Raw genomic sequence first — 22,657 nt, forward strand, 5'->3', positions numbered from 1 at the left:
TTTTCTTCAGCAGGGACAGGGAAGATGGTTAAAATTGATGGGAAGATAGATGGAGCCAAATACAGGACCATTCTGGAAGAAAACCTGTTGGAGTCTGCAAAAGACCTGAGACTGGGACGAAGATTTATCTTCCAACAGGACAATGATCCAAAACATAAAGCCAAATCTACAATGGAATGGTTCACAAATAGACGTATCCAGGTGTTAGAATGGCCAAGTCAAAGTCCAGACCTGAATCCAATCGAGAATCTGTGGAAAGAGCTGAAGACTGCTGTTCACAAACGCTCTCCATCCAACCTCACTGAGCTCGAGCTGTTTTGCAAGGAAGAATGGGCAAGAATTCCAGTCTCTCGATGTGCAAAACGGATAGAGACATACCCCAAGCGACTTGCAGCTGTAATTGCAGCAAAAGGTGGCGCTACAAAGTATTAGCGCAAGGGGGCCGAATAATATTGCACGCCCCACTTTTCAGTTTTTTATTTGTTAAAAAAGTTTAAATTATCCAATAAATTTTGTTCCACTTCACGATTGTGTCCCACTTGTTGATTCTTGACAAAAAATTAAACTTTTATATCTTTGTTTGAAGCCTGAAATGTCGCGAAATGTTGAAAGGTTCAAGGGGGCCGAATACTTTCGCAAGGCACTGTACATACCTGCAAATCAGTGTGACTTACCTATGTTGCCTTTGCGAGACCAGTTCAGATATACGTCATCATGAATTTACACGATAAATCGGGTGTGTTCGGACCTCCGCAGTGGAGGCTCTGCCGAACCCCTGAGACCGACTCACCGAACCACTAGGATTCGATCGAACCTAGGTTAAGAATAACTGACCTAGAGTGAACCAAAAATGTCATCTACCACTGTCACATTATTTGATCACAAGAACGTGCGTAACTAACTATGTAACAACGATATAACTATTTATGTAACAACGTGAAATATATTTACAAACTAATAGTAAAATCTCTCTCTCAATACATACTCCCGGTGTATTTAAACGTGATCTCTTATTACCCTTGCAATAATGAATACTTTTATTTTGTATTATGCCAACAGTCTTCCAGACAAACATACTCACTTCCGGCTTCTAGCAACTTCAGCGGAAGTACCATCTCACTAGCGCGTCTTGCTGGGCTGGCTAAAATAGAACTCTACCTGACCAACTAGCAACAGAGCGATGGCTACTAAACTGTAAGTTAAATACTAACAATATGAAGAATAATAGAACATTTGCTTGCACAATGGTTAGCTCCTAAATTGCTCTCTTTTCCTTTTGGTTTAGTAGTTTCCCTGACAGCCTCATTGACGAAGACCCACAGAAAGCTCTCGAGGTAAACATTTACTACCCATGCACTAGTTGTAAACACATGGATCAGAAATAGATTTGCAAGTGGCCGTGGTGGCGTTGATCGATTAGTAATTCAAGCTGCCACAGCTAGCTTTCTAAGACAATAACGTGGGTGCACACATGCAGGCTAACGTTAGCTTTTGCTTTGATTGTCACGAGCTAGCCTAGTTAGCCAAGGTAGCCTGCCTTGCACCCTCGTTGTGTATTATTGTCCATTGATTTTTGTCAAAAAGTTTGTGATCGGAAGATTAATAATTAGGCCATTTACGAGTTTGTCTGAGTATTTAAAATCCATATTGTGGTTTGGTCTAAGTCGCCATGGTAACTTGTGATGCAAATAGTTATCTTGAGTGTGTATCAGCCAAAGGTAAGAACAAGTATCCTTTAAGTAGTTTTGTAAATTTTTATTTAAGTAGAATTTTAAACTGTGATGAATAACATAAGGGTCAACTAAGTAAAGACATTTGGCATTTATAAATCACTGGATTCTCCCCCCAGCATTTTATATTAAAAAAAACTGAATTCTGTATATTTATCCATTACCAATATGAATAAATTTTCTCTTTAAAGGCAGTGAACGAGGCCTTGCAAGGAGACCCCGACAACACTGAGTGGCTCTGTCAGCGTGCCTATGCTTACATACTTCTCAAAAACTACAGCTGTAAGTCTTCATGTTTCCAGCCTTTTTTTTCAGGATTTCGGACCATTATTGTAGAATAGAATTATTTTGTATGAACAAGAAATGTATCATTTAGGATACTTTTATGTGAGCTTTTTCTGAGTGGACAAAACATTTGCTAACTTTCCCCTTTTCCCTACCATTATTTAAGAAAATCAAAATTGAAAAAAACAATCCCATCACAACATATTCTGTGTCACCTCTTTACAGGTGCTGTTAAAGATGCCAAGAAAGTGCAACAGCTGAATCCAGGCCTTTCCCTTGCCTTCATGCGAACAGGGTGTGTATTGTGGGTGTGGGATTGGTCAAGAAAATTGTATATTTCTAATAAATATGTAGCTAGTAATAAATACGCTAATTTCTGGACAACAAAACACACCACATGAAAGCTGTAGAAGCAGCTAAATTTAGCCATGTTAGCTGTTGCTGTCATGTTGTCGGTTGCCAAAGAAACAACAGAGATGTGAGTCGCACTGCAGAGATGGCTGTATTTATCACACTCGTTCTCTATGCTATTTAAACTCAACTCAAGATTCTTATATTCACTCTCAATAGCTCCTTAAACAGTAGTGCACCGGTATGCATACAAACATCTGCATTTCTCTGTTAAGGCAGCCCGTCCCGCCCTCATATGCCTCCAACCACAAATGGCTGATGAATTTTCAGTCAAGACGGTTTTAACCGTCCATTGTGTTCTCTTACTTTATCGGTCAGATGTGACAACTCCGGGTAAATCTATTGGTGGCTTGAAGCTTAACGGTAAAACTTCATAAATAAACCATGTCACATTAAAAGCCACACATTACTACTTTGGCAGCCACTTTTGTGCTTTAATCGGTACTCTCTCCTGGGTCATTTGTGTTGTTGGAATCAAGAAAGCATAAGCAGCCATTTCTTGTTTTTTTTTATGTTTTCATACCTACAGAATAGCAGAGTACCATCTGAACCACTATGAGTCAGCCCATGCAGCGTTCACTCAGGGACAACAACTGGATGGTGGGGGATTCTTTTGCAATTACGTGTTTGTCTGTCTGTTTGTCTCTGACATTTTTTATACATTTGCTGACGTTTGCTCGCTGCAAAGTGATTAACTACAGTCTCTGTTTGTGGTTTTTCAAAGGAAAGCCAACCATGACAGACCTGTTTGAAAATACAACTACTAATGTCAACTATCAAGACATTGTTAGATATCTTATGTGTATAAATTTATTTTGAAAAAAAAAACAGAGAGCATCTTGTTTTTGTGTTTGACAGTTTCTGACAAGTCATTTGAGGTTTGGATCAAGCGATGTGAGGAGATGTTGGGTGGTGAGTATTATGTTTTCCAGTTTATTTGTACATCACATGAAACTGATATTTGAACAGGTAGGCATGTGTGTGTGCGTGCGCGTATGCGTGCGCGTGTATGCGTGCATGTGTGTTTTTTTTTTTTATTATTATTTATTATATAAAATACCCACTGTTCAACCATAAACCTGCTGAAGCAGAGTTCATTGAAAGATGTAGCCCATAGGTGTCAAACTCAAGGCCCAGGGGCCAGATATAAGCCCATCCCATATCATTTTATGTGGCCCGCGAAGACAACTTGTGCATCGACTTCATGTGTCAATACTAAAGTTACAGTACGTCTTCACAAACATTGCTCGCAGTTTTTATTAGCATTCATCTTTTAAAAATATTTGAACAGTTTTGACTAGTGTCTTATTTAAAAAATCTTCAGTTTTTTACATAGCCTACACAGCATGTAGTAGAAGGTGTTGACAGTCATAATGGCCCTCTGAAGGAAACTGAGTAGGATGTGGCCTGCAACAAAAATGAGTTTGACCCACTTGATGTAGCTCATATCATGTTGTCTCAACCATCTTGTGTAAACGACAAATATGCTTCATGCATCTGCCAGCGGGGTGTGATTCATCAACGTTGGAGAGCCCCAATTAGACTGATCCCCTTCATAAGCCCACCAAGACAGCAGACAAGCACTCACCCGCATCCATGACCTGATTAAGACAACATAACGTGCTTCTTGTCGTCTCTTTCCTCTTCACTGTCCGTGTTCTCTCTGTATGTTGATGCCAGTGAATATTGTTTATCTGGATGAAGTACAATTCAGGCTTCCTCATGCTCACAAAATATGCTTATTGGTTTTTATTTTTTATTGGGCATGGGTGGTCCAGTAAACAAGCCGGTGGCAAATTTGTGTTGCATTTCTTAGTTGTCAATTCGTCTTGCTGAGGAAAAAGAACTAGTGTGGAAAAAGTCAGACTTGAATTGTTTAGAAGATGAGTTAAACCTTTGCACGTCACACAACCAGATTTTCCTTTTTCATCCTGCAGAAAAGCCGCACAACGGCAGTGACTCGGTGAGTTCTGCATGGCCACCTGGGGGAGTCGTTGGTCCTCCGCGTCAATAACACAAGTTCTCTCTGTATAGCTACCCACAAAACTCATTGTATATCCGTCTTATTTGTTTTGTTTGCTTTGTTTCTTGCTTAACATAATGTTGTTCTCTTTTTATATAATTGCTTTGGGGCTAAATGATGCAGCAAATACCAGTAGTGCCACATGTGAAGTAAGTATACCACATAATTATGGATTTGTTGCTATGCTAATGGAATGTTTTGATACAGTCACAGCGAGATTTGAGCCATGGGTTCATCGCCTTAATTTTTATTCCACAAGCGTTAATCAAAAACGCACGTATATACTAACCTAAAGGAGGAGCAAAGAAAAGAAAATTGACTTCCACTTCAAGAATAGAGGGCTTCTAGTTTTGCACATACAATATCGCAAACAGAAGTATTTTTTTGAATTACAGTTGGTAGCCTAATAAAGTGTTTAACCCATTTGAATGTATTTCAGACCATTCGCTCATTGGGTGTCTCTTGCAGACATGACTGGTACCAAACAGAATCTCAAGTCATCGTCTCTGTTATGGCAAGAAATGTGCCGAAGGACGTTGTGTGTGTCAACTTCATGGAACAAGAGGTATAAATGCCCTCTTGAGTTTAAACCATTTTTATTTTAATGTGTGCACATCTGATGCTTGACAGATTGATTTGCTTGTACCGTTCAAACTGAACTGGCAGAAAGCGTGACTTTGCCGTGTCCGCGACTCAAACACCAGTCCACATTCTCCCACATACATGTTCCCCACGGGCTAACTATTCTTCTAGTGATGTCTTGTTAACGTTGCCCCCAAAGTGTAGCTCTAAGAACAATTTAGCCTCTCCCCATTCGCCTACCTCTTAATTGCCTGAAGATAGGAGGTGTAACTGATCTCGGAACAGCCGCACTGGGCCCGCGCCTCTGGGGACAGTCGTCTTTCTCTCCCCTTTATATTTCTACTCTTCTCGTCTCTCAGCGGCTGACTGCAGGGCACCCCGGGGAACAACTTTGTCTTTTTCATAAAATATAAGAATAACAAATGGAGTTTACCATCAAGAAATCCTCGTTCTAAATCACATAGTCACATATCTGTATTTCACACCAAAGCTCCCTCTGTGGTGCGAAGGCAGATACGTTTGCGCTTTTACTAGGTCACTATATACAAAGGAAATTAAAGATGAAAGGCAAGAGTTCCATTTCTTTTCCCTGGCGGATGAGTACGCTGCACTTGTATACCTACATCCAGACACCGCCGGAATTCTTGATGCGATGAATATTAAGGCTCTGATTCTTTTAAGAATTGCCCAAAGCGACACGCTAACTGTCGAAGTTTTTGTTCCAGATGAATTATTTCATTTAGGCCTGATTGAATTGGAGCCAGTGTGTTTTCAGCTTTGTTTGCTGAGCCAAACTGCAGGCACTTGTCGACTTTCTAGTCATGTTCTATATAAGGGCACCTTTTGGCTTGTGATAAGCGTGGGCATTTGGGACCGTGCCGAGGTTACGTTGCTCGCTGTAAGTTAACAAGCCACCCATCCGCTCCCAATGAGTGACAGACCGGCCGTGTATAGGAGCTGTCTGGCCCTCCTTCGTCTCTAATCACACTGCGGCCACAGGGGACAGCAGCACCAAATCAGATGTTTATTTTTCTTGAACATGCAGATGTCTCCAAAGTATTCAGCGCTCTGAAGAATTTAACAACATCCATTAAACATTTACATTTGTATTTGTCTATGTGAGTGATTGTTCAGAAATGGTAGTCAGTGACCTTTTTTTTTTTTAACAACTTGTTATCCACGTGCTTTCTGCAGCTCTCAGCTTCAATAAGGCTGACATCTGGGGAAAATTACAACCTCAACCTCCACCTTCTGCATCCCATCATCCCACAACAAAGCACCTTCCGGGTTCTCACCACCAAGGTATGCTGTTTGTTTGGGCTGTGCGTGACCTTAGAACAGCTTTTAAAACAAGGCTGTGAACATTTATGAAGGAAGATGATGATAATCATTTAAAGTGGACATCTGTGCTTGTTGCTCAATGAGAGTCATACACGTTAAAAAAAATGTTTGTAATGAGACAGATGACATGTTTATGAATCAGAAACAGACTTGAAAGCTGCCATTTTGTGTTATTCCGTGATCCTTAACCGTGAGAGCAGTTGCATAAATAGCAAAATTTGATGTATCTGTATCAAGACATTGAAAATACCACCCACCATGATGTGAAATATTTTAATTTGTGGGAGATCTGCACTAGTTTGACTAGTTCCGTCCAATATTACGCAGCCACTATGTCCAGTCTTCTCAGTAATTCTGTTTTGTTTCTGATACATTTGGCACCAACATTTGTTGAACTATTGAACTAGCTGCCACTTCCCATAGTTCCTTAATGCCGCTAAAGCTCTCTGAAAGAGAAGAGATGAAGAAATCCTCGCCGGCTATACACGTTGAGGTCGGGGATTCGCTCTGTCCTACTCATGCAGTCATTCAGGCTGCACACTTTTGAGTTCCTCAGCACTTTTAAAGTGATTACGGGCCTAATGAGCGCGAAGGGCACTGTTTTAAAACTATAAACTAATTAGTGGGTATTAGAGTTTGATGTGTGCTAATGACTGTGTGCAGATTCAAAGTTTTGCCCGTTGTCAAGTTTTATCCTGAGTCTACGGACTAAAGGTTCATTTTTGTGGCAGTTATTGGTGTCTTTTCAGGGTTGGCCAATGTAGAATTTGCTAAACTGTCAATGGATTTTAGCCCAGTCTTCATTTAATGAACTACATTCTCATCTCATCTTCATTAAGCTATGAAAATTCATAGTGATTCAGTAGCAGTTATTATTTAATGTGGAGGTTTGAATCCCGTCTAGTCTAGTTTTGTGCATTGACGACATTTTTTTCAGTAACAAGAATCATCTCACTGATTAACACTAGTCTGAAGAAAGATATTTCTCATCCAGGTATGTCCAAGAGAATGTGAGAGGAGTGTTGAATTTTTAGACTCTCCTTGAAAATTCAGTAATTACTTGCACAGAAGCTTCTCTTCCTTTGTGCCCATTGTCTCCACTTGCCACGGAGTGCTGACCCGAACCCAAAAAAAGTACCTTGGCTCTTCCATGGCAACAGCAGACACTGCATACCAAGGTGCACGTCTGCTGCTACTTAATGAGGGCCTACTCTGAGCGACTTAGTCATTTTAGGCAGCCTCTTTGTACATCTACACGTCTTTCTTTTTTTTAACTCCTGATATGCTGTCTTTGACTTTTTCTACTGTCAGTCTCCGAGGCCCCCTCATGACACGCACACACCACCGTTCCTTAACGCTGGCGCACACCCATACAGACAGACAGACACACACACACAAACACTCACACGCACCTACCTTGAGGATAATGCGGCAGAGTGTTCAAACCTCCCCACAAAGCCCTGACTGTGTGCTTGGTGCTTGGTCCACTGGGCTTCTCTGGTATACATGGCCCTTAGGTATGTGCACTCACACACACACAGACACACACACACATACACAGCCCTCATTAGTAACTCGGTTCCAAAATGACTTAGGTGACCACGTGTGTACGCTTGCATGACAATGTGAACCTATGAAGCCTCGTTTCAATTTTCCCGAGTTGTTTTCTCTGATTACCTTCGAGTAGAAAAGTCACTTGGAGGTGTGGAAGATTGGCGAAATCAAGTTTCTTCACACTTGCGGCGTGTATTTGAAGTGAGCCTTTAAAAAAAAAAAAAAAAAGGATACGTTGCTTTGAGAGCTGTCGATTGATTCTGAGATAGAGTTCTTGCGCCACAGTCATCTCCTTGTTGTCTTTAAAAGAATCTTATTAGTGGTGCGCTAACATGCATACACACGCTTGTGCTCATACAAACACAAATTCAAATTTGACAACAGGCTAAAGAGTAATCTTTCAACATCATTCCTTTCCAAGTATGTGTGTGTTTGGTCACACATTATTGTCAGTCTGACCTCTTCCTGTCCACCACCACAACAGACATTCCAACCGCAGGGGTCACCGCCACAACAGCGAGCCAATTACACACCAGTGTGTTTGATCAGAGCAGACGGCTGATATGCGCACGAGCACGCAAGCACACAAATGTACACGTAAACACAACTTGAAATCCACATTTATTTTTGTGTTCAATCCAAAGCTAATCTTTTTTTCTGCAAATAGCTCGTATTGTCTTCCCTCTTTAATTTTCATGCCTAAAATGTAAAGATTTATTTCATAAACGTGTCGTTGGAGCTGAGGCTTTATGAAATCCGCAGGGTTCTGAAAAAAAGAAGGCGCTTAGGAGGGGACATTTGACAAGTGACACGAGACCCCAGTGCCACTCTGTAAATAATGTGTGCGTGCGTGCATGCGTGTGCATGTGTGCGCCCCCCGAGGTCCTGATGGTGGTGGCCCTCCATGTGGTTATGCTGTCACATTCCTTTACGGGCCGTCGCTTCGCCTGTCACACACACGGAAACGCACACAGCGCCTGGCCTGCCATTTCGTTAAAAGGCAGGAAACGCAGATGTGGCAGCAGATTAATGTTGTATGGCCCAGAAGCACGCACACGGACACATGCACATGCATAAAGTCCACCACATTTAGCACTACAAAAATATTTAAGACCCTGGTGTCACCTGCAACACTGGCTGGCCTTTTTTACATTATTTGTTATTCGTTCGAGGAGTTTCAACCCGTTTCAGAAGAAATCTACTCGCAAGATCGTTGTGATTATTGATGAGCAGTGAAAATTGTTATTAATGTGTGTGTAACATTAGTGGGAAACACCATGAATAAAAAAGCAGAAATTAGCATAATCACCAACACTAAGTACCGAGACCACTACTACTTTTGCTACATAAACTTTCCTGGAAAAAAAGTGACGGATAATTTTAAAGAAAGACCTACCGTATTTTTGGGACTATAAGGCGCACCTAAAAACCTAAAATTTTCTCAAAAGCCAACAGTGCCTTATAGTCCGGTGCGCCTTATATATGGACCAAATTCCTAAATTTAAACTGGCCCGAAGCATTGTGTCATGAAATCAATCGTAAGTGGCCCGCTGAAGACTATGAATCATGAATCAAAAAGACTATGGATCATTATTTTGTGATTATAAAGTAATTTGTTGCGTCTGAAGTTAAAATAAAAAAGATAAAATGGAGAATGATTTGATTTGTATTAAAAATCTGACATGATGCCTTAATGGTGGGCCTTATATAAGGACAAAGTTTTAAAATGGGCCATTCATTGAAGGTGCGCCGTATAGTCCGGTGCACCTTATAGTCTGGAAAATATGGTATATATATTCGAAAATAGTCATTTTCCTTAGATTTACATGAAATTGATGCAAATTTTCTAGTCTTCAAATTTTTCATTTCTAGTTCCTGATTATAAAATAGCCACAAAATGGCAGCCTTGAAAAGATGCTTGCATGTGTGCCGATACCTGATGTCGCTACTTGACCATCCCTATCAAACAATTCCACTGTGCCCACTTTTCACAGATTGGGAAGAATGTTTGAAAATGGGTCCTGCTTAAAACCAGTGTGACCAATAGAACCAAGAATTTTTTATTTTGTTTACTGCTACATCAAATGGTGGCCCTTAGAGCGACCTAAACTAAAGCCACACACCAAGGTAATTAATTAGACAGGAGCAATCTTTTTTTTTTCTCCTCTCTTTTCTCCCTGTCTGCACTCTGTGGCACTCTGCCTCCTCTTCACCACTTGTCCACCTCTGATTTCCTCTCCAATTCTGGCACCCTCATAAATGAAGCAACACATTGCCCAGCAGAGCGGAAATGTTCCCTAATTGCACTGACATAACTAAGGCTGCCTTGCACATGCACACAGATTTATATACATCAGACACACACGTCATTAATGGTCGGTGGCATGGGTCTTACAACTGACTGTATCTTGCGTGTTTGGCTGGTATGTGCTTGTCAGGGTAGCTCAACATTAAATGCAAGTCCATGCCAGGGTTTGCTGCATTGTTTTCTTCCTCTCATGTTTTCCTGGTGTAATGATTTGGATCAGATGCTCTGTAATGCCCCCATATACTCACACAGTTGCCAGCGAGCACACACACACACACACACACACACACACACACACACACACACACACACACACACACACACACACATCCTGCTCATTCCATCTCTCACACTAGCCCTCTGGCTGACAGGCATCTCGTTAGTGCAGTATGTCTGTCAGTGTGCTACAAGATTGAGCTGTGCCCCCGCATATCCCCCGATGTGTCGTTCTCCCCCTCTCACACAAATGCACACTCACCGAGGCCGAGTCGACCGACGGCGGCTCAGAACAGACACACTCTGTGGCCTCAATAATGATCAGATGTCATGTATCTTCACTCTAATATGTCACTCTAATAGAAGTGTTATTTTTGTCCCCACGCACCAAAGAAAAACATTTTGTTACACATTGTTATCTCCCTTGTTCCTTCCCCTCCCCTCGCTTCTCCTCCCCTTATCTGTCAGGTGGAGATGAAGATGAAGAAGACAGATGCCATCAGATGGGAGAAGCTCGAGGGAGAGGGACAGGAATCCAACCTCAAACACTTCGATCCAAGTCAGTCCGTAGTTTTTGCATTTGTGCCGCCTCCGTCGACTACCGAAGCCTCGTGTTCGTTTTCTCTCCTGCTCTCGCACACTGCCTCCTTCCAAAAGTCATTTTGTGCTCTCAAAGAAAAAGTGGCAAGTCCAGCTCTCCTAGTCTTTTCATTAGTGTGACAGCAGAAATGTGGAGCAGAAAAAAGGAGAGTTCTGACAGCTTAATATAACTCTCCCACGTTCTATTGCCAAAAGACTTAATCGCTTTTGTGAGCCTGGACGCAGATGGAAAAGTTGAAGTGTGAAATCAAACTATCCATTGCCTTCAACCCGCTCAACCTCATTTGGTGTTTACTCGCTGTCGCGTTTTAACACGAGCGTTGACATCCCCTATTATGAGATCACACCGCTTTGGGTCCACACTTGGCCCCAATACGTCTGCTTCTTATTTGGTTTCTTATTTATGCAAATCTGCGTCCGGATTACATGCATCACCCTTCCCATTGAGCCGTTATTGCAGCCTTGCAGGAAATGCACAAATGCGATCATCTGATCCCTCGCTCCATTGAAATGCAAAATGGTTTTCTGACCGCATGTGGGTTAAGCGATAAACTAGCATTTTAAAACCCAAAAGTGACTTTGATTTGTTCAAGTATCATCAAAGCAAATCATTTCTCTGTCAGTAATTAAAACATCCATTGTGTTGCCAAAGCAGCTGTCCAACAAGCGTTCTTGTTGCAACCAGATCAGCACCCGACATCGTCTCAAAACAACCGCAAATGGGACAAGATGGTGGTGGACATTACCGAGGAGGAGAAAAATGAGAAGTTGGAGGGCGACGCGGCGCTCAACCAGCTCTTCCAGCAAATCTATTCGGATGGCTCGGACGAAATCAAGCGCGCCATGAACAAGTCTTTTGTGAGTGCAATCTTTCGGCATTTACGCAAACATTAACATAATTGTCGTTCCCTGTCAGCCCAGTCGGGATTACAGCACACAGTCACTCCTTGTACGGAGTCTCTTCTCATCTGAATTTAGCAGGCTTTGCACTGTGACAAAATTACACAACTGAAAAATGCATATGTATTGCAAAATGATGTGTTATGGCAGAATTCTCCTCCAAAGAAAAAGCCATTGATCCAGTTGGGTGTAGCTCTAGTGTCGGCCATTTTGTGCAATGCTGTTTTTGTGCTTTCACTTGAACCTTTGGCACTACTTGCTTCTAAATTATCGCAAGATGGTGCTCAACCGAGGCATGAGAACGCAGTTGTCACAGCTAACACGGGAATCTGGTGCGGGTTTTTTTGAACTAGTTTGAAAGATAGTTTTGTCTTGCGCATGAAGTGTGGAGAAGAAAAGACGCGAGTCAGTTCATCAGCGTGAAGTGCTGACTGTCATCCGACTGAATCCTGTGATTTGGGTTTAGCCCCCCGAGTGTTTTATTTTCTTTTTTTACATAATGAATAAAAGCAGCACTGCTGCCGTCAACTGATTTAGGGTGTAAGCATTTTGAAGCAAAGAGGTGATTCATAACAAGACTGCCAATGAAATAGCTGCCCCATCCCACTGCAGTGATTTTTTATTTATTTTTTCCTCTCCCCTTTGCCTGTGCAGACGGAGTCAAACGGCACGGTCCTGAGCACCAATTGGAAAGATGTTGGCAAGAGAAAAGTGGAAGCGAGCCCACCCGATGATGTTGAGTTGAAAAAGAACTGAACACCTCCCTCGCTTTTTCTTCTTTTCTTTTTTTCCCCCTGGGTTTGACCTGATCGTTCTCTACCTAACCCCGTCTGAAGTTCAGCGGGAGGGCTTCAAAACTTTTTGCTTTCCGCCTTCCACAGCATTTCACAACTGCGCTGTGTTCACTCAAGCGACTCCTCCCACCCACTAGTAAGTTCATTTCAGCTCAGCTCACCATTATGCTGTCTAGAATGGCAAGCTGATGAGTACAGGATGTCTATGAAACATAAGAGGTGCCTGCAATACAAACTTGGAATGTACTCTTCGAATTACATTTTGAATGGTTTTTTTTAAATCCATTGTAGCGTTGGAAAGGCAAAATGTAGACCACTTGCAAAATACAACAACGGAGTTTAATGCACAACATCCGGCTTGTTCCCTCAGCTAGCCATGCGGCGTGTTTATTTATTAGCAAAAACGACAAGCCTTGTTCAACAAAACACGTGTGTTATTCCCCTCATGTTGCTACATGGGATTGTTGGCAGTTATAGTTCTTGTCAACCAATCACCAGCCTGCACCAAAATATGCGTTGGTAGCATGTCAAACCTAAATGCACCAAACTGTTTGGTGGCATAGTGTTCATAACCTCGAAAGGCCTCCCTTGCCTATCTGTTAATTTGAATACGTTGAAAGATTTGAATTATATAATTAAGGACAGAGAAGGAAATAGACAAAAACATCCGTTTGTTTTAAAGGCCTTTATGATTTCACGTTATCAGCGCTTGTATAGAAATGTAAAGTTAACCATTTGAGCTCATGTAGATGTTTTAAATGATTACTTTGGAAGTCTTTTCTTTTTGCTTTGCACTTGTGCTCAGTAAGAGATCCCAGTAAGTGGTATGACGCCGCTTGTTGCACCCATGTGATCCCTCCCATCCAAGGTCTAAATAAAAGGTTTCTTGTTTGTCACTCTAACGTCTCTGACAATTGTTTCGGACAGGTTGAAAAGTCTCGGGGGCGGGTGTGGCGGGGATCTGTCAGCCCAAAGAACAGCAATCTAGGATGGCAGGGAGCCAAGTTGGGTTTATATCATATGATGGTGGCAATTCAATGTGGCATCACTGATATGAAAGAAGGATGCTTCAGGTATGTCCTCCAGCTGAAGGATTTAGTTTATTTATTTCACTTTATTATCTGCAAATGCCAGTTGCCTTGTTTGGTCAGCCTTGAAGAGGAGGAGTGAGTTCCTCCTCAAGATTGTGAAAGAAAAGCCTCAGTTCCTCGAGTGCATACACTGAAGCTGCGACCGTGAGTGGGCGTCCTGTGCCACCAGAGCATTAATATGGATCAGCCATTTGTACTCGGCCACACGTTGAATTCTTCACACATTCTTTCATCTCCGGGCATGATCAAACGCTTATTTGTGGCTCAGGATGGAAGTCTTAACACACTCGCATGCATAAAACAGGATTCATCCAGGATACTTGACACATTGACAAACTCGCCGCCCTCATCCTTACCCCCCGACCCCAGCCTGAAGCGCTACTGTGACATCAAAAGGAGCTAAGCACTTTGCATCGTGGGGAAGATCTGCTAGCATGACGGCTACAGACTCTTTAGTCTCATTAAATGGTTGGGAGGAGATGCAACTCTCATATTGAAGAACTCTGCAAACTTCTTTGTGTCCCTTCGGAGCAGCTCACTGATGTGACAAAACCTGAATGTGCTTTTAAAGAACAGCTCCTCCCAAGAGACCAATATCTGTTATGAAATATCAAATTTTTTGGAATTGTCTTATGTGATATTGCACTTTGAAATTGCCTCCCAGATGCAGCTAAAAATATCATTTCGATGAAGCGTCCGCAAGCTTAGATTTTGTAAACAAAAGATGCTGGCCACTGAGAGTAGAATGTTGCACTTTACATTTATTTACATTCAACAGAAAGGCAATAAGGTTACAATCATAAATTATATGCTTAGCCTATTTGCTAATCAATGACATACATTTAGAATCGATCCTCATGACAATAGGTACTGAATTTCACTTTGCAAGCGAATATTTGACCCTTAAGTGTCCTGCCTCAAAGAACTGCTCAGAGCAAATACTACCTACCTACCTAGCATATGTGAAAACTCAAAAGACTGGCTTCATGTTGTCGGTCACCTCCCTCATCTTTCCAAAAACAACGCCGATCCCTCCTACCGGCCACGTGGCGCTACACAATCCCCAGAATACGTGCCACCCACCAGTTGCAAGGCATGATCACTCGACAAGCCACTCGGCAGCCTCTGTAATGGTACGGCCACGGGTGGTAACCCCCCAGTGGCTCGCAGATCCTCTGGCAGTGGGTGTAACTGCGCCGGCACTCTCTGCAGCAAACGCCCTCGTGGTCCAACCTGGGGTCGATGTTCATGCTATCCTCCCCCTCAAGGTTGTTCTGAGAGGAGGCAGAGGAATGAGATCAGATGCTGTGCATACAAACCATGCCATGGATCCATCTTTAGATACTGAGCAAAAATATAACCAAACACATTTTCACATTTTGTTATTAAGCATCCGTAATTATAGCCATTCAAAAATATAACAAAACACTTCTTTTTTTCACATTTTCTTATTAAACATCCATATAGACATTCACCTTCTCACAATCTCAAGCTCTTTTGAAATATTTTTAGCAAGTAGGGTTCAAACTACTTTCTGTTTACCTCCCAATTTAAAAGAAAAGAGGGGGCAGTTTACTCTGGTGGGGAAAAAGAGGATTAAGAGAGAGGGAGCTGTGCGTTGAAGGGAGCAAAGAAGGGCAGAGGTGACCATGTGTATGTATGGAGTCTGTGTGAGCTCAGCAGGGCAAACAGGCCAGGGGAGGCGAGTGTCTGGAATAATTCATAGAGCCTCGCTGCTGAAAGGAAAGTTGTCCTAAAGAGCCCCCTCGCATAAGGGAACAAATGGACACGCTCAGATTTGCTGTGACATTCCGCCGCCCTCCGCCGTGACCTCAGCATCTGCCGGCATCTGTGACGAAACTCCTCCCACAAAGCCTCCTCAGGTAAATCTGAGCGGACAGTTGCGGGGGAAGAATCTGCACCTTCGTGTTTGTGACTCACGTGATAGGGGTTCTCGGGGTTGAACTCAGCCTCCACGTCCTCTTCTTCTTCATCCGTGGGTGCCTGACGGCGGCGGGGGGCAGCCCTCGTCTTCCTATGTCCGCCTGGATGACATCACAAACTTTAGAGAGCACAATGGCGTTGCTGCGGGACGCCGTCTGATTGCAGTGTTCTGTAATCGTGTGTGTGTGGAGCAAAGTTGTCTTTGGGCCATGTTTTGAAATCATGTGAAGAACAAAGGTGTCCTTTTCAACACGTTGAACCTCCTCTAAGGCTAGAAACTCAATATATGCTATTTGCAAATGTAGTCAAATAGATCGGGTGGACGGATGGATGGATATAAGATAGCTCAGTGGCCTAGTGGTAGAGTGTCCGCCCTGAGACTGGAAGGTTGTGGTTCAAACCCCGGCCGGGTCATACCAAAGACTATAAAAATGGGACCCATTGCCTCCCTGCTTGGCACTCAGCATTAAGGGTTGGAATTGGGGGGTTAGATCACCAACTGATTCCCGAGCGCGGCACCGCTGCTGCTCACTGCTTCCCTCTCCCCCAGGGGATGGATTAAAATCACACGGGGATGGGTTAAATGCAGAGGACAAATTTCACCACACCCAGGTGTGTGTGTGACGATCATTGGGACTTTAACTTTAAATTGCATTCCTTCCCATTTTTATGCTAAACTTGAATGTACAAATTGTGTGATCGCTTACTGGTAGAGTAGGTAGGGCGCAGCCAGAAGATGGGCAGATCTCCACACAAATCCTTAATCTTGTCACTGAGGAAAGTAGAGTCGGAGAGAGGCGCACCAGCCGCCACCCATACAAGGTCATCCTCAAACGTGGCCGGCATCACCTCATCCTCCTTTGAGAACCGAAGGAATATAAAAATAAGCCATCGTATGTGCACGCAACCCCAACCAGCTGCAAACCTCACGCGATTTATCGTGTTAGCCTTTTGGACGAGACAGAATAACAACAAATCAAGCAAAGGACCCCGGGGACTTGAGCCTGCCCATCCTATTTAGCTGAATACATGATGTCACAACCGGGGATCAAACTTCGCAGACCAACTTCTCTCTTTTATTTTGTCCAGCGCAAATGACTTGCTAGAGGGGCAAATAAAAGGCGGGGGTCCGTCTCCACTGCACAACTAATAAGAGTTTATTTGACCCATACTCACAGGCTGGGATTTGTTTGTGTGTGAGTGCGTGTGTGTTTGTATGTGTGTCTAACCCATATGCACTATGCCATCACTCTAAATTATCATAAATGACAAGCCTGCAGCAACTATTAGAACATATCCCTGTTTACACACACACATACACATATACGAAACAAAATGATCACTTGGAAGGCAAAGAGAGACGGTAACACAATCAAGCACAAACGTGAAATAAATGATCGTTTATGACGCAGAGAAAGGCAGTAAGAACAGCCTTGCGTGGTAATGACGTGTGTGTGTGTGTGTGTGTGTGTGTGTGTGTGTGTGTGTGGTGTGTGTGTGTGTGTGTGTGTGTGTGTGTGTGTGTGTGTGTGTGTGTGTGTGTGTGTGTGTGTGTGTGTGTGTGTGTGTGTGTGTGTGTGTGTGTGTGTGTGTGTGTGTGTGTGTGTGTGTGTGTGTGTGTGTGTGTGTGTGTGTTTATGGAGGCAATTGTGGTGATGTGGATTTATGTGAAGCTTATGGGGAATTAAATGATTTTAATTATCAGGCAGCTTCAGTTGAACAATCACAGTGACACGTGCGCGTGTGTGTGTGGCAGTGTGCATGTGTGCGTGTGTGTGTGTGTGTGTGTGTATACAAAATACTGAATGTAGAATTTTCTTTGTTCGTGAACCCCGAAATCCGCTTTTGTTTTGGTGGTAAACGTGGAGGACTGAAGATGGAAACCCAAGGCACCTTTGTGGTCTTTGGCCAATTTCTTAAATACCATCACAAGTATGTGATGCTTAGTCCAACTAATTAGTGATTTTATTTCAGACTCATTGTTAGTGATGGGCACTCAAATGATGCGTTTGCTGTTTAAAATGTTCCTGTCTGTGATTCACTTCTATTTTGAGTTCTTTCCCTAAATCCCCACAGGGATTAAATTTCACTATAGTGCACTTGCATGCATATCCTGTAGTCATATCGCAGGATTATTGGTTTTCTCAGCATTGTTCTCCGTCAGACAAGCAGACAAAACAAGTTGAAAATGTTCTTCTCAAAGAAAGTAGTACTTCTACTCCCTGAGAAAACACACAACTCAGAAGGATGCATAAGAAGACTGCACGCACCAGGTCAAAGGTCATTGAGTCCTTGTCAAGACCCTCCACATCAGGCAGGCGGGCCTTCACCTGGGTCTTAATGAAGCACTTCTCACCCCCTGAAAACCGGATCCCTGTGATTCCCTGAAAAGAAAAATAAGTATGATTTGATTCCCTTCTGTTCTGTCTCAAAGACTACACCACTAGCGCTAAATGAACTGTGTGTTTGAAATACATGTTGTTCGCTTACTTACAATCTCAAAATCGTGGACCTCCATGGCCTGATCCGCCCCACTGCTCGTGCTGAACTTTTCCATGTTGTTCTTTGTGTCGATCTCCATCGTGCCCTCCTCCACTTTGCCATTGATGCTCATGCTGTAGTGGACATTGTAGACCTGCGCACACACACACAGGTATGTGGACAAGGATGTCATTAGCCGTTTGTCATTTTGCGTTCTTGTCTGCTCTTGCGTTTTTGTGATCTTGGGAAACATCATCAATTACAACGGAGCGAATATTAGCTTGTCGTTGATAGAATTTGACTGAGAGTGTCACCAGTGTCATGTGATAATGATCTTGATTATAATACTGAAAAATAACATAACTCGGAGAACCAATGGTTTGTTGATTGCCCCCCCCCCCCCCCCCACACACACACACACACCCAAAGGTGGGCTTCGCACAGGCAGTATTGAAGCTAGGGCCGCCACTGGATCGACTCAACTTATCCGCAGGTTCCCCTGAATTATTTATTTATGGATTTGTTTGTTCATGTATTTATTAATTTATTTTCTAGGAAATTGGGGGAAGTGAAATCTCTTGGGATACAGCTGGTGGCGCAAAGCCAAACACATTTTTTTCATTGTTTCAGTTCAAGTCAGCGGGAGTCAATTGTTTTTCAGTCATGTCACCAATGTTTTTTTACAAACATTATAAAATTGTCTGTATACAGTAGACCTTCATCTTTAACAGCCGTGCCACAAAACAGGCAGAAAATTGTGCTCTCCCCTTTCTCCACTCACACACCTCTTGCCCCTAGAGCATCAGCCGGACCAGAGAACCCCTCAGCCCTCCCCATCCTTCCGAAATCCTCCACATATAAACAAGGGCTCCATTCATACACTCAATCGTGGAACATGTCTTGTTTAACTTAGGTCAATGTGTTTTCTTATACTGCAAAAAACAGCTTTGAGTTTGCAGACTTTGCCCCAAAAGCTTCCAGAGCGTGCCCAATTCAGATGGCCATATTTGTGCCTTTTTATTGGAAGTCTGTCTTGTCGTATGTGCCCAGGAACGTTTTTAAAATTAAAGCTTCTGCTGCTGCTCCTGCAACCAAATGGATTTGTCTGGCAGAACAGACCTAATGTCCCATTTAACGCCATAGCACACGCTTGAACTCTCTGGAACAACAGCAGCCTTACGTGTTTTTCATTGTTGTTCCAGAAGTAAAACGCTCCAACGGCCCCCAGAAGGAGCAACACGGCCCCGGCGACGAGCACTGCGATCCCGGCCTTCAGGAGGCGCCCGGTCGCTGCAGGTTTCTCGGCTACGCTGGAGTATGCCTGCAAAAACACACAGAATAAACAAAAACATCGACCCTGAACGGCCATGGCGTTGAGATTGAAAGCATTTTAAAATGTGACCATTATGACAGATTTGGTGCCGAACTAATTATTCTCAACAAGTATATCCTTACAGGAGGCATAAACTGCTGCATTTCCTCCGGTCCCGCTGAGGCGATCGGTACCTTCTCGGAGTTCCCGGCCATGACTGGAGCCAAACACCTGAACAGGATCACCCGAACACTTGCTCAATGGGCACACTCTCTCACTCTGTTTCTGTGGCTCTCTCTCTCTGTTGGGTGGAGCAAACGGGGCGAGTTTTTTGGATCTTGTTGCGCACGACGCACGCGTTTTCCCCTGCGTCAGGGCGCACTTCAACCATCGACTTGTGCCACCCCTCCCCACCCCAAATTTGATCTTGAAGACGTTGGAGGTTTAAGCATTCACTTTTTGTTCTGATAGCCAGAAAATCAATGTGCTCACCTTTCATTAATTAAAGTGCACAAGCATACATGTATACACACAAATCATTGATTAAAATGCTCAAGTATATATTTTGATATAGAAATCACTTTACTTTTCTTATTAGACATTTTTTTGGGAATGTATTTGAATAACTTCTAAACATTCGTAGACGATACATATGGCTCTAAATGATGTTTTATAATTATAACTACTGTCTTCAACCGCTTGATGTTTTTGTACAATAAACAATGAATGATTTTTGAAGTTAGAGAGAGAAAATGAATGCTTGCACAGAATATGAGACAATGAACTTGGGCATAAAAGATGAAAAGAATAGCAAGGACATTAGTAACAAAACATAATAGTCTGCCAGAGCTGGTACAAAATGAGCGGATGTTGGGAAGAACCAATGATGAAAGGGTGTGAGTATTGTCACACACCGTGCCACCTCTCATCTCCTGGTAACAATCCATCACTCCATCTCCATGGTTACCGCTCACAGCCGCGCCCCACGTCATCAAGTCAATCACCCACACCTTCTCTTACCTATCACCGGTCGACTACTTAAGCGCCACCCTTCTACCACTTCATTATCAGATCAACCCATGAGCTACCCGTCTGGTCCTGGTCCTTATTATATTCTGTCTAATTCCCATTTGCCGACCCAGTTCCGTCCTCTGACCGACCAAGCTCGTCTGCCGCCCGTCCTGACCACTTGCCCGTATCAGGACCAAGCCCGATCGCCGCCAGCCCCGCATACTCGCCCGTCTCCCGACCAAGCCCGAACGTCGCCTGTCCCAATCCACCCCGGTGTCACAATTACGACTCGGTCCGATCCAACTCCCCACTTCCCAAATAAAACTGTCACATTTGGTTGTCCTGCACGTTTGTCAAACCTGATAAGTATCATATCTTCAGGGACTGGCGCCATCTGGAACCAAACCAAACTGGCCCCCAACTTTGTGTTCGACTCAATATAAGCACTCGGAAGAACTTCCTAACTGCTTTTTACCCTGATATTGCATGGGGGCATTGTCAGACAAAAAGCCCAGCACTGTATTGTACCTTTCCTGACCAACAGAGCTCTTCAACAAAAATTGGATTCAGACTCAGACCATGCTGTGTAAGGTTGATTTTTTTGTCTCAGGTGTGTCATTCTTCCTAAATACAAGAAAAAACGAACACACGTGGAATAAATTGGACATAGGCAATTGGTAATAAGTCTTATGGTGCGATGCACGATTGAAGACAAGACAAAGGCTAGGAGAGCACACTCTGAGAGAAAAGCAACGTGTGTGGCAGCGCACGACAGGCGGTCCTCCGAAAGACTGGAGCTCCGGCAACCTCCTGCAACTATAGGAGAGCTCCGGTCGTCTTGGGCTTCCCTAGCCACTGGAACCTAATCTTAATCTTCTACAGCCAAGGCAGTGCTACTGAGGAACGTGCACCCACTGTGCCACTTTCAGGCGCAGGTCTCCACTTTGACCTCGGTGCCACTCCACCTGGAACCATAAGTAAACCCCAAAAGTCTAACGGCGTTGGGGTGCCTGGCGACGGGGACAGGTTTGAATTGACTGGAAGCCTCCAGCCAGAGCCCTGCACGGCAGCAGCACAGGGCTATCTATGGTCGCTAGTAGCTGGGACTGAGTGGCAGTTGCTCTCGGCAGACCCCTGTGTGACTGAGCAGCCCTATTTAGGACTGCACTGCTCACCCCAACCGGGGAGGGGCCTAGAAAAGGTGCCTTAGAAATTGCCCACTCAAGAGACTCCTGGATAGGTTACCGCGCCTATCGGGAAATTCCACCCTGCGGTCGAAATAAAAAAGCAACCAATTTGAAGCTGGCATCATGGAACGTGAGAACCCTCCTAGACTCCGCTGGCAGCTGTGACAGGCACTGCCGCAGGACAGCGCTAGTAGCTACTAAACTGAGGCGATATAACATCGACATAGCTGCTCTAAGTGAGACCAGGCTTCTGGATGAGGGATCCCTGAAGGAGGAAGGAATGGGTTACACCTTCTTCGGGAAAGGGTACCCCCCTGATGGACAACATCTGCATGGTGTGGGATTGGCAGTGAAGAACACCTTCCTTCCAAGCCTGACTGAAACACCTGTCGGCATTCGTGAGAGGCTGATGACCCTCCACATCCCCCTAGCAAAGATGCGCTTTGCCACTCTCCTGAGTGCATACGCACCAACTCTACCATCTGAGAATAATGCTAAGGACTCTTTCTATCAGTCACTAGATGAGGCAATCCGTCAAATTCCCAGGACTGATAAGATACTCCTGCTTGACGACTTCAATGCTCGGGTTGGTCAGGACAACAGGATATGGACTGGAGTCCTCGGTGGACATGGTTTTGGCCATGTCAATGCAAACGGTATGAGACTTCTTACTCTTTGTGCTGAGCATGACCTGACCATAACCAATACCTTGTTCTAACACACACACACACGCACGCACGCACGCACGCACGCACGCACGCACATACACACACGCACACACGCACACACCACTAAAATGACCTTCAGTGTGATGCAAGGACGTCAGTCTTGCGCCGCAATAACAGGGACACCTATCGGCTTTGGTATATAAAAAACGTTTTTAATAA

The 22,657-nt window shown here is 43.7% G+C and overlaps 2 protein-coding genes across 4 annotated transcripts; one reads left to right on the top strand and one right to left on the bottom strand.

Annotated features, from left to right (window-relative positions):
* Nucleotides 1–1,062: 1,062 nt before the first annotated feature.
* On the top strand, nucleotides 1,063–13,646 carry sugt1 (SGT1 homolog, MIS12 kinetochore complex assembly cochaperone). Of its 3 annotated transcripts, none has more exons than XM_037275930.1 (13): nucleotides 1,063–1,194; nucleotides 1,286–1,334; nucleotides 1,922–2,012; nucleotides 2,241–2,310; nucleotides 2,956–3,026; nucleotides 3,285–3,338; nucleotides 4,364–4,389; nucleotides 4,573–4,598; nucleotides 4,918–5,014; nucleotides 6,226–6,333; nucleotides 10,919–11,009; nucleotides 11,703–11,908; nucleotides 12,605–13,646. In XM_037275930.1, the coding sequence occupies exons 1-13, from the start codon at nucleotides 1,181–1,183 to the stop codon at nucleotides 12,704–12,706; spliced, it is 1,005 nt and encodes a 334-aa protein (XP_037131825.1). In that variant the 5' UTR covers nucleotides 1,063–1,180; the 3' UTR covers nucleotides 12,707–13,646. The 3 variants fall into 3 exon arrangements, with proteins under 3 accessions (XP_037131825.1, XP_037131826.1, XP_037131827.1); XM_037275931.1 differs by having other exon boundaries at nucleotides 11,706–11,908; XM_037275932.1 differs by having other exon boundaries at nucleotides 11,736–11,908.
* Nucleotides 13,647–14,576: 930 nt separating this feature from the next.
* LOC119136991 (leukocyte cell-derived chemotaxin 1-like) lies at nucleotides 14,577–19,868 on the bottom strand. Its single transcript, XM_037275933.1, has 7 exons — nucleotides 19,716–19,868; nucleotides 19,441–19,581; nucleotides 18,274–18,414; nucleotides 18,050–18,163; nucleotides 16,487–16,637; nucleotides 15,777–15,880; nucleotides 14,577–15,109 (listed from the first exon to the last, which is right to left on the bottom strand). The coding sequence occupies exons 1-7, from the start codon at nucleotides 19,785–19,787 to the stop codon at nucleotides 14,888–14,890; spliced, it is 945 nt and encodes a 314-aa protein (XP_037131828.1). The 5' UTR covers nucleotides 19,788–19,868; the 3' UTR covers nucleotides 14,577–14,887.
* Nucleotides 19,869–22,657: the final 2,789 nt, after the last annotated feature.

This window comes from Syngnathus acus, chromosome 17, assembly GCF_901709675.1.
Source record: "Syngnathus acus chromosome 17, fSynAcu1.2, whole genome shotgun sequence".
In the NCBI taxonomy this organism is placed as follows: Eukaryota; Metazoa; Chordata; class Actinopteri; order Syngnathiformes; family Syngnathidae; genus Syngnathus; species Syngnathus acus.

Excerpts from the sequence above, each read along its gene's own strand:
- sugt1 (XM_037275930.1), top strand. Across the intron at positions 4,390-4,572 it reads CGCACAACGGCAGTGACTCG|CAAATACCAGTAGTGCCACA; the intron begins GTGAGTTCTGCA and ends TAAATGATGCAG. Across the intron at positions 11,010-11,702 it reads CCTCAAACACTTCGATCCAA|CAGCTGTCCAACAAGCGTTC; the intron begins GTCAGTCCGTAG and ends GTGTTGCCAAAG.
- LOC119136991 (XM_037275933.1), bottom strand. The coding sequence starts at position 19,787 with ATGGCCGGGAACTCCGAGAAGGTACCGATCGCCTCAGCGGGACCGGAG. Across the intron at positions 18,415-19,440 it reads GGAACAACAATGAAAAACAC|GTCTACAATGTCCACTACAG; the intron begins GTAAGGCTGCTG and ends GTGTGTGCGCAG. Across the intron at positions 15,110-15,776 it reads ACCCCGAGAACCCCTATCAC|AACAACCTTGAGGGGGAGGA; the intron begins GTGAGTCACAAA and ends GCCTCCTCTCAG.